Source organism: Drosophila miranda, chromosome 4 (assembly GCF_003369915.1).
Source record: "Drosophila miranda strain MSH22 chromosome 4, D.miranda_PacBio2.1, whole genome shotgun sequence".
NCBI lineage: Eukaryota > Metazoa > Arthropoda > Insecta > Diptera > Drosophilidae > Drosophila > Drosophila miranda.
In genome coordinates, this window is record NC_046677.1 from 23315299 (window position 1) to 23329702 (window position 14404).

Genomic DNA, 14404 nt, shown 5'->3' on the forward strand with positions numbered 1-14404 from the left:
TGGCCAGAAACCAACAACAATGGGAGAATTCAGTCAACTGCAGTGTTCGGTCTTAGAAGAAGCAATAAAGACCAGGGCTAGGCGATGGTAAGAACTTTTTGAACCAGAAGAGGAATAGAAACAAGAATTTTGAACCAGAACAGATTGAAGCCCCAGACTAAAGAGCTCTAAGGAAACTCCATAAAAAATTTTCTTCGAAACGATAAAAAATGATAAAAAAAACTTTTACTGATGATAAATTTAATCATTGATTTATATACACCAATTTATAAACAGCTAAATTATGGCTGAGAATAAATGCCTGATACTCGAACTTCTGTGTTGAATTCGTTGATGAGGAAATAAACAAACTAAAACGGAACTCAAAAACAGACCAAATATGACTTTGATATCCGAACTGGACTGGTTCCGATCTGCAGTGAATCACTTACCTTCCAAAATATACAACCCACTCTACAAGCATACGATTGTTTTAAGAACTGCAGCGATCGTGATGGCCATCGAGAGTGGAGTGGAGTCCAAGACGGAATGGGGCTGGGACTGTCGTCTGGGCCATGTTGCAATTAACTGGCCAACTAAGCAGCAATTGGCCACAATTATTATTATTATTTCTTGTACGACTACGAGTATGCTTATGCTTATGCCTCATGCCTAGGCCGGACGATTGTTGTGGTGGTCGGGCGCATTTTGGTAATTGTTTTAGCCATGTTTTGCCATTTATGTGTGGCCTGAAAGACCGAATATGTGACTGGTACTCGCACTGGGGGGACTGGCACTGTGCCGAGTAGTAGATTTTTATTTTTTAATTTTTGTTGTTCTGTTTCTGTGTCTGCTACCGTTTTTGTGAGCTCCATGCGTGGAGTCTCCTCGCCTCGGCCCAACCTCCACACAATCCACACAATCCTTAGCGCAAAGTCAACCAATGACCTTAATTCGCTTTGGCCACAGCTCGTTTATCTTTTGGCTCCGCCAATTTGCTGCACATTATTCACATTTGGCTTGGGATTTGGAGTTAGATTCCGTGTTCGAGACCGCAGTCAGAGGCGAAGACAGAGATTTGCAGCTTTTACTACATAAAAAGCTTTATTAGTAGAACCACATCTATAAGTATATAATTTATGATGGTTAAAATCTACACATGGTTACAATAATTTTCATGTTGGTTACAATAGTATATACTATGTGATATATATGATATATGAACGTTTGCATGGGGTGCGATACTACACGATAATATTTAGATTTTTGTTTGTAAATAGATTTCTCTGTGGTGTATATTTGAACTATTCAACCAGGAACATTGCCCATTTATATAGGTATATACGGTATATAGGTATGTACGTTTACGGAATACAACGCGGAACTAAAAACTAATTGTTAAAACTTAGATTAAATATAATTTATGCTGTAAAAGAATCATTGGGCCTTCACCATTTCTTTGACTATTCATTCATTATGCACTTTTGCGTCACATCTGATTGTTCAGGTATATTTTATACTTTGCATAGCTGATTGTTCAGGTATTTATGTTTCCATTTTTTTTTTTTGTGTTGTTTCGACAAACTTCTTGCTTACTGTCTGTAAATATCTTCTGTAACGAGTATGTTGTGTTATCAAATTATTTTTTTGTTTGTTTTTTAGGTACAGTTCATTATACACTCAATTCTCTTCTCTACTGTCCCTTCCCCTTCCTTCCTTTTTTTCTCTCCTTTCCACGAGATTTTGCTCTCGCTTTCAATCATAGTATGTACGGGATACACACGGAACTCGTGTTTCTCATCCTCATCGCTCACATACATTCGCGTCAGATCGGAAGCCACCGAACCATTGTCGCTGCAATAATCATGAGAACATCATGAGAAACAATCTTCACAAGACCCCAAACGAACAAAAAAAAAACAAAACCCAGCCCAAAATCTAAGCATAATTTGCATCCAAAAAAAGTTCCAACGATATCTTGAAAAAGAAATCTTAAGAAATAAAAGTGCTTAGATAAATCTTTTTGGAGTTGCCTCCCATTTTCGGTTGCAAATGGCTGAAATTGAATAATTGGTTGCCATAAATTTATGTGAGACACTGTGCAGATATGCAGTCTGGCATCCCAGACATTTAAGTATTGACAGTCCAGGCAGTCCGACAGTCCCGACAGGCGGACATTCTGTCACTGGCCCGGGCCTGGCATTTTTGCGCAATCTGTCCAATTGTCAATTAGCTGATCGCGAACTCCTGGGCCCGGCTCGGCTCCACTCTTACTCGTACCGTTGATTGGAGAAGGGGTTCTGTTTCGGTTTTCGGCTATCGGTTTCGGCTCGCTTTCGTTGTGGAACTCACTTGAAGATCTCGTTCTTGAAGGCATCCGCCACCATGGCGCTATATTCCTCCTCCAAATGTCTGGCCCGGGCAAAATGCGTGCCCTTGACCTCCAGTTTCTCGAACGATGACTTTATTGCAGCATCCTCCTCCACATCGCCACGCATTATGGCCCCCACCGCAGCGGTGGTCATCAGTACGCCCATTGCCTGGGAGTACACAGTACCGCCGCAGCCAGAGCTGCTGCTGTTCTCGTTATGCGGTCCCATGATGCTGTGCAATCGCGGCATAATGCTCATGGTATTCAACGGATGAATGGCATTCATGGGTGGTATTGGCGTCATTGCCATCGTCTGTCCTGTCTGATACATAGTGGAACACAGGGACCTGCTACTTTTGCACTCGTCATCGCCTTTTATGATTGCTGTACTCGAAATACTGCAAATGGATAGAAGAAAAGTTAAGTCGGTTAGTGGGGGAGTGCAATTGGAAATTGGTTCATACTCGTATGTTTCCCCCAAAAGCCATCACAGATCGTTGCTCAATTAACCCTTTGGTACTCCATACCATATATTCTCACACTTTCAGCTTCAAGTAGCAGTCCACATCCCCCCGATTGGTGTCTCGACTCCAGTGACTCAGCGAGACTCTGTGGAGTGCTGGAGTGCTGAAGTTTTTTGTTTTTGGAACTTGTTTATTTAATAATTAAACTGATTTATGAGACTGATTGATGGAGCTGCAGTGCCACTCCACACAGCAATCCACAGCACAAAACACTCCACTCTCTGCCAGAGAGCAATAGGTGTCCATGTTGCACTTATTACTTTGTAGCTGCCACAACAGCAGCAAACAGCAACAGCGACCATGGCAATAATGCAAAATGTTAGCAATATTCACCAGACCAAGCTAAACCAAAGTCGCAGCCAAAGCCAAACCCAAAATCGGTGGCTAAAATCCAAAAGAAGGTCGAGAACCTGGGAGTCAAGCTGGGAAAACCAAAGCGAAACATGGCTCGCAAGTAGTCTTCTGCCCCATGCTACTGCTACTTTTGGTGTTGCCACCGACTGACAGACACTTTGGAGAGTCCAATACACAGCCCACGGGGTACTGCACTTTGGCTTCCTTGTGGGTTGAACAACAAATAACAAACGAAGAAAAAACAGCAAAGAGCATGCAACAAAAAATGAGAAAAATGTCAAATTCAATTTTCGCCAGGCGTCAAAGTAAATTACTTTGGAAAATTGCCTTTTGTCAACGCCCACGCCCCCAGGGTAACAGGCAGAAACAACAACCAAAAATAGTGGAGCTGCCTCGTGCCCACTTGCGTGTTAATTTGCCTAAGCTTTTGAAAAAAGAGTTGTGCAATTACATATATGGAGTGTTTGATTGAGACACTTTTGCTCTTCTAAGGGAATCTACGGCATCAAGGGGAGTGTAGCTTGTAACGCACATAATCCAGGCAGAGGGGCAAAGACTAATTTCAAGCATTTTTCCCAACATATAGAGATTTAAATATCTCTATAAATAAAGATGCTGGATATTCTAGGGTATTCCAAGAATCACTTTCACTCCTGGCCGATGCCATTCATGTTTTGCTCATTCTCCCAATAAAGCCCATGATCTAACCAAACTATTGAGTCAGCTTTCCAGTCAAGTGGTTTTTTTATAGTTTGCTGAGCTAATAAAAAGAACTTGTTTGCCCTCATTTCCCATATCAACTGGGGGACTCACGCACTGCACTGCACTGCCTGCCATTGCGGGACTCCCTGTGGAGGCCTCTGACCGTAGTTGGGGATCGGGGATCGCATAACATTTGACTTTTACTTTCCATATAAAAAGCAGTTACCAAAGAAACTCGTTTGACAATGGCAAAAGAGGCTGCGTCTGTGTCTAAGGCACAGAATGCACTAAAATATCAGCAAAAATATTTCCCAGAACGCAGAACCCAAGACCCAGAGACAAACACACAAAAAAAATGTAAATTTTAGTCTTAAACTGGTTCAGATTGTTCGTAATTCGTAATTCTCATGGGGTCGAGGAACCGAAACCGGCTGTTGCCTCTTCTAAGGATTCAAATGCAATCGTCAGAGATGAGAGTGTAACCTCCGCTAAATGTCAATTTCAGACAACAATTGTTTTTTTCGGATCGGTGTTCTCGATGTTCTCCGTGTCTGATTAATGGCGGCTAACTCTGGCTAAGCTCAGATTTCTAATTAGTGCACCAACAATGGGTACCGACAATTTTCGGTCGATTATTCGTTCAGATTATTAAAGTTAAGTGCCCTATAAGCTTAATGAATTGATTGATTTACACTCCACTCCACTCGTTTGGAGTTCGAGCAGCTGCAACAGCAGCAGCTCGGGAGATTATCATACGGACAATTTATGCATGTAGAGTGCGAGCTACAACCGACTCTATATGTGGTATCTATCAGATACAACAGCTATAGCTATAGCCATAACTGTGACTGGGTCTGGGCCTGTGACTGCGCGTGCTAATCGCGATGACTTCATTTCATGTTGCTGCTGCTGCTGCCGCTGTTGGGTGCGCTGACAGAGGTCAGGCCCATGTATCTCATGGATAGCATTGGATAGATTGTTGGATAGCTGTTCTCCGGCTATGTTTTTTGTGCCTGCGCCCCAGACACCACAGAGCTTGTCCGAGGTGTAAATGATTCTTACAGAAACACGGACTACGTTGAGTGGTTCCAGATGTTAGGAAGTCCAGAGATTAGGAATACCCATGGATAAGCAAACAGAGGGATGGTTAGGTAGGACTTTGAGATACTTTTTAATGAAGTAATCACTAATATGAAAGATATTATATATATTTATATATATATTATATATATTTCCGATAGGATTTCATGTATTCATGCTTTGTGAAAAAAGTCACTTTCATTTCTATAGGTAAGGGATCTTTCTAATGGATTTGTATCGGAAAACGATGAAATTAAAGTTCGGTTTGTACTAAATGGATGAATGTTGAAGTAAATTTTAGTGCATTGCATTCGATCCATTATCCCTTTCATGAATTCGATTACGGAACTATAACGTCTTGAACTTCTGTTCCGCCGCCCTTTTCTTGGGGTTCCTCCAGGCATATTCCACACTAGACCCAATATCCCTTCCATCTTTATCCTATAATCGGTATGTCCGGCTATTTATCGGCAATCTAAAAGTTTGGTGTAACAACAAAATGCCATACACAAAAAGTCATAAAACCAAATGCAAAATGCTGTTCAACATGAGCAGCAGCAGCAGCCGTGGCAGGAGCAGCGGGTGATCGTGTGGGGTCTACCAAAGCGGATGAGGTAAATACATATGACCACATACTATATGTATATCTAGATAGATGGCTGGCCAGATCAGGTGAGGGAGGGGGAGGGAGGGGAAGGGAACGGGGGTGTTCTAAGAGCCAGACAATGGCCAAAACAGAGCTGACATTTAGTGCGCAACTGGCGACAACAACTGTCAACACACGAAAGTAAATGTACGAACTGATTTAGGAGACCAGACCCCAAACGGGGCTTAAAGTTCATAAATTTTCAGCTTTGGCCAGAGACAGACACCGAGAGAGAGAGAGCATGCGGCTCATGTTAACAATATGTTTGGAGAGCCTTAGAGCAGCTGCCGTGTGCCATAAATCTGAAGATTTTCCAGAATTGTTTTGTGTTTAAGTTAGGTGGGGTTATGGGTGCCCCATATGTACTCACCAATCATTGATCTCTCCAATGGGAGCCGGGCGTGGATTCCGTTTGCTTCGCATGACCAACTGCAGCCAATTGGGAACTGGGGGCGTCGTATCGGGTGTATATCTGAAAAAAGAAAAATAAAGTGAATTAAGTAAAAGTTAAGGGATATTTTTCGAGATGCTGCTTACCTCATCATTGTATTGGCTGTCTTGACCTTGGGCACAGCAAAGAACTCATTGTTCGAGCTAGAGCTGCAGTCCATGGCATGGGCCTTCTCCACAGCTGCATCCACTTCGGGAATGAGGGGTAATTCACCGTCTGTATCGCCCATATCTACCTCCAGGCTGCTCTGCGAGCTGAGGGAATTGCGGGGTCCTCTGTTGTGATGGGATCGCATGGATGCAGCACTGGCCGCCGCACTGGCCGCAGCGGCTGCGGCTGCTTCTTCCAATTCGGTGGCATCGAACTTGAGGGCTTCTATAAGATCGAGATGGCGAGAAAGGAGAGAGGCACAGAGCATATCGAGATACACACACAAACCACAGAGACACAATGAGAGAGTGAGACAGGTAGGGGGGCAGGTGGGCAGGTGGGGAGACTGGAGGCGGTCTCAGGCGGATTCCCATGATCAAAGTTTTGGAGCATGAGCAAAATATATTTGATAACACGGTCTATACAATCACCTCAACAACATTTGAGTAAAATGTAGGACGTTTTGGATGGAGGCGGGAAGTGGGATCTGTGGGACTGAAACTCACGTTTATTTACGGGTCCCAGCTTCTTGGCCATCCCGTACATCTGCGCCGGGGACCAGTAGTCTGGTATCCGAGCAAAGATCGAGCCCGCATCTACTGGCAGCTGGATGCCCAGCTTATGCAGGAGCAGAACGAATGGCTGATACATCATCGCGGCCGACTGATCGTTGTTCCACTGCACCACCGGGATGGACTTGTGCAGGAGGATGTAGTGATAGGCCACTGGTTCCATAATGTGTCGCATCTGTCTGCCTGACTTGAGGTTCAATTTGATGTAGCAGCATTCTAAGAGCACCTTTTGCACCCATTCCAAGTGCTGGCCCTTTTGATCTTTGATGATTAGATCCAGAAGAATCTATAATGTGGAATGTAGGAAGATGGGCATTAGGTAAAACACAATTTTAGGGCAGAATCGCGAATGTACCTGTATATCACCTGATGGCCTGCCAAAGCCACCATCCTTCATCTCAATTCCCGATTCGGTGGTCACCGATGTAGGGGTGTTCAACAGCGTTCTCTGATATTCAGCATCCTCGTACCTCATCAGGTCATCGTACTCCAGAAGGGTAATGATATCCTTTAAGAAATTAAGAAATCGTTCATGAAGACATTATTTATTTTATTCTTTGTGGGGGTTTTTTTTACCTGTTGCAGCAGCTGCTGGATGATTGAAATGCGAGATTTTTCTTTATTGCCATTGTTGCTAAAGAGTCGGACAATTTTGCCGACCACATCGTTGGTGCTCCTGCTCTGTACAAAATACCAGTATAGTGTATCCATCTCATCGGCATTCCAAGAGCTAAAAAAGAGCAATGATTAGTAAGATAATCTTTAAGAAAAGTCTCATTCTAAACCCTACCATTTGGCATGCTCCAGATTATGCTCTTTGGTCATGGCTGTCAGCGATGTTGTGGGTATAGTCATGGGTGTTTTGGGTGGTGTGTTCATAAACTTGTTGATGACATATTCGATAAGATCAGACCAGTCCTATGGATGGTAATTAATTACTCAATAAGTAAACACTTTCTTTCAAGGGGTTCGATGTTCAATAACAACTCACATCACACAAAGTGAATTCCATCTCCCAAATGCGTGAATATGTCTTCAGAATGATCGGTTGAAATAAGACACCAATCTGTTTCAGATCTCCACCTACATGATGCATCATGGTGAAGATGCAATCGTTGACAAACTCTCCATTGCTGGTAAAGTCCTCCAGTAGGATGCCATAGTAATGCATTACCTCCAAAGTGGCGAACCTATATAGATGGAAAACCCGTTTATTAAGTGTCTCTCCAGGAAAAGTAAAGAAAGTCTCCAAACATACTGTGCAACGTGCTGTGTTAGATTTTCGGTCTTTTTGCCATCCAGCTGTGGTCGATTGTCCAGAATGAGTAGGAGTATGTGATTGGTCACGACCAGATCCTGCAGATACTGCTTCGAATAAATGGTGGGGTTGAAGCGTCGCAGCAGCAGCACAAACAGACAATGCAGATCGGACGTGTCCGCTATTTGTATGTGCAATTGTCTCAGATGATCGCGATCATCGTCCGAGAGGTGCGAAACCTTATTGTATGCCTCGATGGCCTGAAGGAACTCCCTGATGGCCGTCACCAGGAGATGCATGCGTCGGAGATGGGGCTTCAGGTCACTGTCCCGTTGCCTTGCACACTGCTCCAATTGCTCGCACTGCATGACACCCTCGTAGGTGAGGTAACTGAGGACATCGTAGGTGAGTACCGTGTCAATGTGCTCCATGTCCAGCTCCAGTTGTGCTGCAAACTTCAGGAAGTACGTGACCAGCCAGAAAAAGTGCGACGTGTCAATGGGTAGCTGTTGAACATATTGGAGGATTAGTGTATGTTTTTGGCATGGATTAGGGCTTGGCTTTGTTTCCACTTACTGTATTTGTGAGCAACTGGGCATGCAGGTCTTCCACCAAATAATTGTAGCCCTTGAGGAGAAAGTCGACGGTGAACTCCTTGAGTAGATTGGCAATATCATCGTCCGTGGGTATATGCTGCACGAGGCCCTTCATGTTGATGCTGGATTGGGTGTAAAAACCTTAGATTATACACTCTCCGTAACCCCCAAAAGTTCTTTTGAATACTCACAGACTACTCTTACTGCGCTTCACTAGCTTCTTGCGCCGCAGCTCCTTCTTGTCCAGGGGCGGCAGAATTGGACGCTGCTTATTCCTGAGCTTTGTGTTGCATGGCGGCTTCTGGTGCAACGGCTTGCCCTGCGGCATGTCATCATCGTTGCTGGAGGTGGATACAGACTCCTGGTTCTCCACCTGCGTGGCATAGCCGCAGTCCGAGAGCTCCGACTGGGTCGAGGAACACTCTCGTTTCTGGGGACAGCATTTGCCTTTCGTCAGCTGCAGTTTGCCGGCATGTGGGGACTTCTGGCTCAGTTTGATGGCTGCCACATAGGCCGCATAGCTCTGGTGTTGCGGCGGAGCATGCGAGTATGATGGCCGACTGCCGACGGGCAGGGGTGACCTGAACGGCATGATACTGCTCGATAGGCTCGTGGTTGTGGTAGTGTCGTTGACATTGTCAGCTGGTTGTGTTTTAAGATTCAAGGGTTCCGAGGACGCGGCCGCCACCTCGTTGTCACACTCCTCGTCCTCCTCCTCGGCCTGCATGGCTTGGTGGAGCTGCAGATGTATAAAATCGGAGTCCTCATAATCCTCATCATCATCCATCCTAGCAGATGCCATGCGCTCTTTGGCATCGATAGCATCCTGATACTCCTGACCCTTGCGGCTCACCTCCTGGAGAGTGGCTTCGGTGCCCTCCCATAAGGCCAGCTGCCGTTCTTCGGGGGTCTCCTTCTTGCCACAGAGACTGCTCATGCTGACGTTCATGCTCATGCTCATGCTCATGTTCAGGCTCATGCTGATGCTCATACCGCGTCCCTGGCTGCCATTGTCCGAGGAATCCGATCCAGTGGGATCCGAGGTCAGCATGGGACTGGACTCGCCGCTGCCCTGCTTCGGGGGTGTCGTGTTGCTCTCATTGTCCTCGGAGCTCTCCGAAAGCGATGCCTCGAACCAGAGATCGAGCAGCTGCTGCAGAGTGCTCACGTGCTGGTCCTTGTAGATCAGCGCGATCAACTGCACCATGGTGACGCCCCAGAAGGAGCGCTGCGGACAGGTCATCAGGTAGATGAGCAGCTTGTCGATGCTCTGGATGAATAGATTCCAGAGAATGGTGTTCTGCATGGTGATGCCATGCAGATTGTTGGACTGCATCATCGGCATCACACAAATCCCGTGCGTTTCCGGTATGTGAAGGATGTTGCGCAGCAGCAGCAGACAGTTGTTGATCTGGTCACACTTCTGTGGCGACAGCTTGGGATCAGACTCCAGGATGTGCTTCATGTACTCCACCACGCTCTTGGTGCTCTTCGCCTCGGTGAATGCCTCCTTGCTGGTGTACAGCAGCTTGTTCAGCTCGAAGATGGTGTGACGACCCACATCGGTGCGGTACATCACATCCACGGAGAACAGACACTCCACCGGCACTGTGAGATTAACCAGTATCCGGATAACCGACTCCAGCACCGCATCATCCTTGGCATTCTCCAGCAATGGTATCAAATCGGATCGTACATTCTGGCCAAAGCAGATGGCCCGGCGAAAGGTGCGCAGCGTTTGGTCCTCATACGTGAGCTTGTGGTTAATCTCCTCTAGAATGGCTAAAGGGGGAATATCCGTCTTATTGAAATCGTTCAGAGGCATGGCGCTTCGCTTACTTACACAATGCATTCGGACTGACAACGTAGGTGTCACCCTCCAGGGAACCCAGCGAAGCGAATGCGCTGTGCAATTGTGGCGCCGTTAGTAACCAATCCATAATCTTTTTTTTTCTTTTATGTCTATATAAAATTGTAGTCGTGTTTAATCTTGAGCTGATCCTGTATAATTCCAGTGCTCATTGTCGTTCTTGAGCATGCAAGATGGTCCTTTTGGGGTCCTTTGTAACTGCAATTAGGTAGGAAACTGAATTTGTTAATGTAACTTTAAGAACTCTGATACTCTGCTAAAATCATAAATGCAGATGCTAATTATGATCAATTACAATTGAAACATAACCAATTCATATCGATTCATTCAGGAAATGTTCCCACACAACAAAGTCGAATAAGTAGCTGGACTGGCGTTTAATTATAAAACCAGAAGGTCAAGCTCCTCTTCAGCAGCTGAAACCAAATCCCCAAGCCCCCCAAGAGTTGACTGCATGTGACCATCGAATGCTCGCAACATGCAATGTGCAGCTCTGGCAGCAGTCGTGTCGTTGCAGGATTCTCATATGATGCGTAATAAGAATCCCATACACGTGCCCAGGTGCGTGCTACCCAGTTGCCACCCGTCATGCTGGATAGCCGAGAGGCACATCGGCTAAAGAAAATTCCCAGAAACAACACTTTTCCCAGCTGGAAAATTCCCGAAGCCAACCTTCACCCAGTCGCAGTCAAAGACGAAGTCGGAGGCTGAGCATGAAGGTGGCGATGCACACATAACCAGAGAAAAGCTTCGAGGGGAGAGGCATGTCACCGCATGTGACTCACACAGAGATTCAAATTGATTGTATAAACCGTTTTCTGGTGTGAGGTAGGGGCCACAGTGGCAGTGGGTATGGCTGTGGCAGCTGCCAGAAGAGACAGAAAACAATTGAGACGCTGTCGAGACCCCCCATTGAGGTATTTTTAGCGCAGGAATTGGCAGCAGGAAAATTTCACACAGCTCCTGGGGCCCCCGTTCTTATGGCTTCCTCTTAAGTGACTTTGAATTGTTTTTGTTTTGCTTTGTTCTGATGGTACAGTCGATTTCCCTGGCTAATAGGCAACGCTATATTTGAAGCAAAGCTTTGAGAGGCAGGGCACTGGCTAGGGCGCTGGGGCATGGCTATTGTGTGGCAAGCTTTTAGGCGAGCACGTTAAATGGCACGCATTTGAAAATCCGTTGAAGGGAGATGAAGCAAATAATCCCCTTCTGTTAGAACAAAATTAAAAATTAAAGGTAATAGATTTATAATTAAGAGAAGCCAAGGCCTGTGAAGGGGAACATTTCAAATTTAAATGGAATTTAAAGGTAAAATTCTTGACTTTTGAATATCTCTAGAGCCTTTAAACTATTAGTTATAAATTCAACAAAATCGCCAATTTTTACACACATCTTATTCGTCCATCAATCTCTATAGAGAACTCCGTGCAACCCCAATACCATTTCCGTCGATTGGTTATGAAATCATAGAATGAAACTTACATAAAACTCGTAGCGAAGCCAAGAACAAGAAAAACTGCAAATGATATGCGCATTGGCTTCATGACTGAATTTCTGACTGACTGAGAAAAAGAATTTCATTCAAGCAATTCCACGAATGACCTAGCTCGTATTTTGCATTTTAAATGGAAAGCCAAGATAAATAAACAAATATTTTGAAAATCAAATGAGGCTGAGGGAAGAAAGATGCCTAGAACCCAGGGAAATATGGATGGATGGATGGTGTCCGCCCCAGAATCTTTGTGGTACAGCAAACCAGAGCGACAGGCAAGGTAATTCCCCCAATTTGTTTGATGTTTATGGAACTTCTTTTGACAGCCCAACAATTGAAGGCCAGGCCTCCAATTCTGTCAATTGCAGGCAGTTCAACGGCTGCAACTTACATAAGCCATTGGGACAGAATTTTATTGGGAATTTTCCAGTTTTTTCTTGGAAATAATGTGAAAGAATATGGAACATGTCTGTACATAAAAAACCCTTTGATAATATTCAATATCATACCAATATATGTATATATTAAGTTATAAATTATTTCTTATTCAAATCTGGCGATAATTCAAGCTTTTTTCCCTCAGCTTTTCTGTGCTTTTCCGAAGGGGCCTACGTGATTGCCAGCTGTGATAGGTCGTGAATCCCCGCCCGCCCTATTGCTCTTAATGCTCGTGTTCTCTATGTCTCTTACCGGATTATATTCTCTTCTGCCTCTGTCTGGGTATATGTCTGGTTTTCCACCGTGGTTTGAGAGTGATTTGAATTCTGCGAAATATGTCTGGTAGATGATTTCGTTGAGCTTTTCCATGCACTTGGTTGGGTTTATCTGGTTCTAATATTGTTTTTTTTTGTGTGTACTTTTTGGTGCCGTAAAAATCACACTTATTAGTCTGAAAATTCTGATGTGCTATATAGCTCTGAAAATAGTTTGTAAATAATTGATATTTCGATTAGATTTTCTATATGGCTGTTATATGTTTTATTTTATATCATATATCCCATTCTGAGGTCTCGATCTTCTGCACATTCTCACTAATTATAGTTTTCTTTCTGGGCATGTTCTTTTTAAAGTCTGTCTTATCTAAAATCCACCAACTACCTATAATACTCGTGCGAGCTAAAATCCACTTTTTTCAATTGCTATCTTTGTAAAAGAAAGGGACAGAGATATAGTCATTCACTTGCACTAATACCAAAACACGAATACATGCACACACTTTAAAAAAAAAATAATAAAAATAAATACTTCTGCTATGCATTTTCCGAATGCATTAAAAATGATTTTACTTTTTGGAATAATGTTTGACAAACTTTTATGATTTATTATGTGAAACTTACTATTAGGGAAACCCCAATTAATATAATAGATACAATATCTCAAGAACTTTGTGAAATATTAGGAATATTTTTAATTATATATTACTGGGAGTATGTTTGCTGTTGCGCGAATCGAACCGCTTTGAAGGAACTCTGAGAGTTGTATGCTACTTATATTCTGCGTGCCTTCTGCTGCAGTCGCAGCGCTGCAACGCCGAAGCACTCGATGAACAGCCGAACACCCGAACACGGCAGATACACCCACACGAACACCCAATATTCGTTATTCACATTGCAGCCGCATGAGATGCCAAAAGCCGAAGCCACCCCCCAGAGCCACAAGTTGTCGCCGGCCCCCCGGTTCATGTCTCGTTCGGATACCGTGTGCCGCATTCGTGAGAGCAGCGAACAGCTCTGCCTTGGCCCTCTCGCTCTGACTAAGTGAGACAGTGCCCCCACTCACGTGTAGCGACAACGTGCGGCACGTTTGTTTGTCTAGTGGATGAGAATGTTCGATAACCATGAATAGCAAGGCAGCAACACAGCTATGCCAGCAACAAATTCATATACACTGGCGAAAATCTCACGTTATTGGATCAATAATTTAATCTTAAAGTGGTAACGAAAAATTATCTAAATTTATGAAAATTGAATGTAGATATAATAGTGTATACTTTCGTGAGTATTATCTCATGATTGCAGCATTCAGTATACAATTATTAAGGGTGTCCACGAAAGCGCCTTCTCATAGTTAACTATATGTTTAAATTATTTAATACAATACATTTCACGATTCATGATTTACGATATTATCTAAATGTTAATCTTTTATTTCGAATAAAAAATTATCGTTTAACCCAAAAGAGATCTCTTATTCCATATTAATTTAAGATCTTTGCTCTTATTCAATTTTAACAACCAATCTTTAAGGCTATTAGAATTCCTCAATTGTAGCTCCATTAAAGACACTTTCTCTCAGTGTAAAGACATTGCTTTACCCGCTTAGCTTTAAACGCTTTTCCCTTAGCCTTTCGACACAATGG

At 43.9% G+C, this 14404-nt stretch overlaps 1 protein-coding gene across 3 annotated transcripts; it reads right to left on the minus strand.

Moving 5' to 3' along the window:
• Positions 1–1721: 1721 nt before the first annotated feature.
• Positions 1722–13516, minus strand: LOC108162818 (protein timeless). Of its 3 annotated transcripts, none has more exons than XM_033393744.1 (14): positions 13383–13513; positions 12736–12961; positions 10527–10751; positions 8875–10465; positions 8664–8805; positions 8088–8593; positions 7821–8019; positions 7620–7747; positions 7406–7559; positions 7185–7337; positions 6764–7115; positions 6194–6482; positions 6027–6128; positions 1722–2748 (listed from the first exon to the last, which is right to left on the minus strand). In XM_033393744.1, exons 3-14 carry the CDS (start codon positions 10621–10623, stop codon positions 2328–2330), a joined length of 4134 nt encoding a protein of 1377 aa, XP_033249635.1. In that variant the 5' UTR covers positions 10624–10751; positions 12736–12961; positions 13383–13513; the 3' UTR covers positions 1722–2327. The 3 variants fall into 3 exon arrangements, with proteins under 3 accessions (XP_033249635.1, XP_033249636.1, XP_033249637.1); XM_033393745.1 differs by having other exon boundaries at positions 10527–10769; XM_033393746.1 differs by lacking the exons at positions 1722–2748; positions 6027–6128; positions 6194–6482 and having other exon boundaries at positions 6524–7115; positions 13383–13516.
• Between the last annotated feature and the right edge of the window lie 888 nt (positions 13517–14404).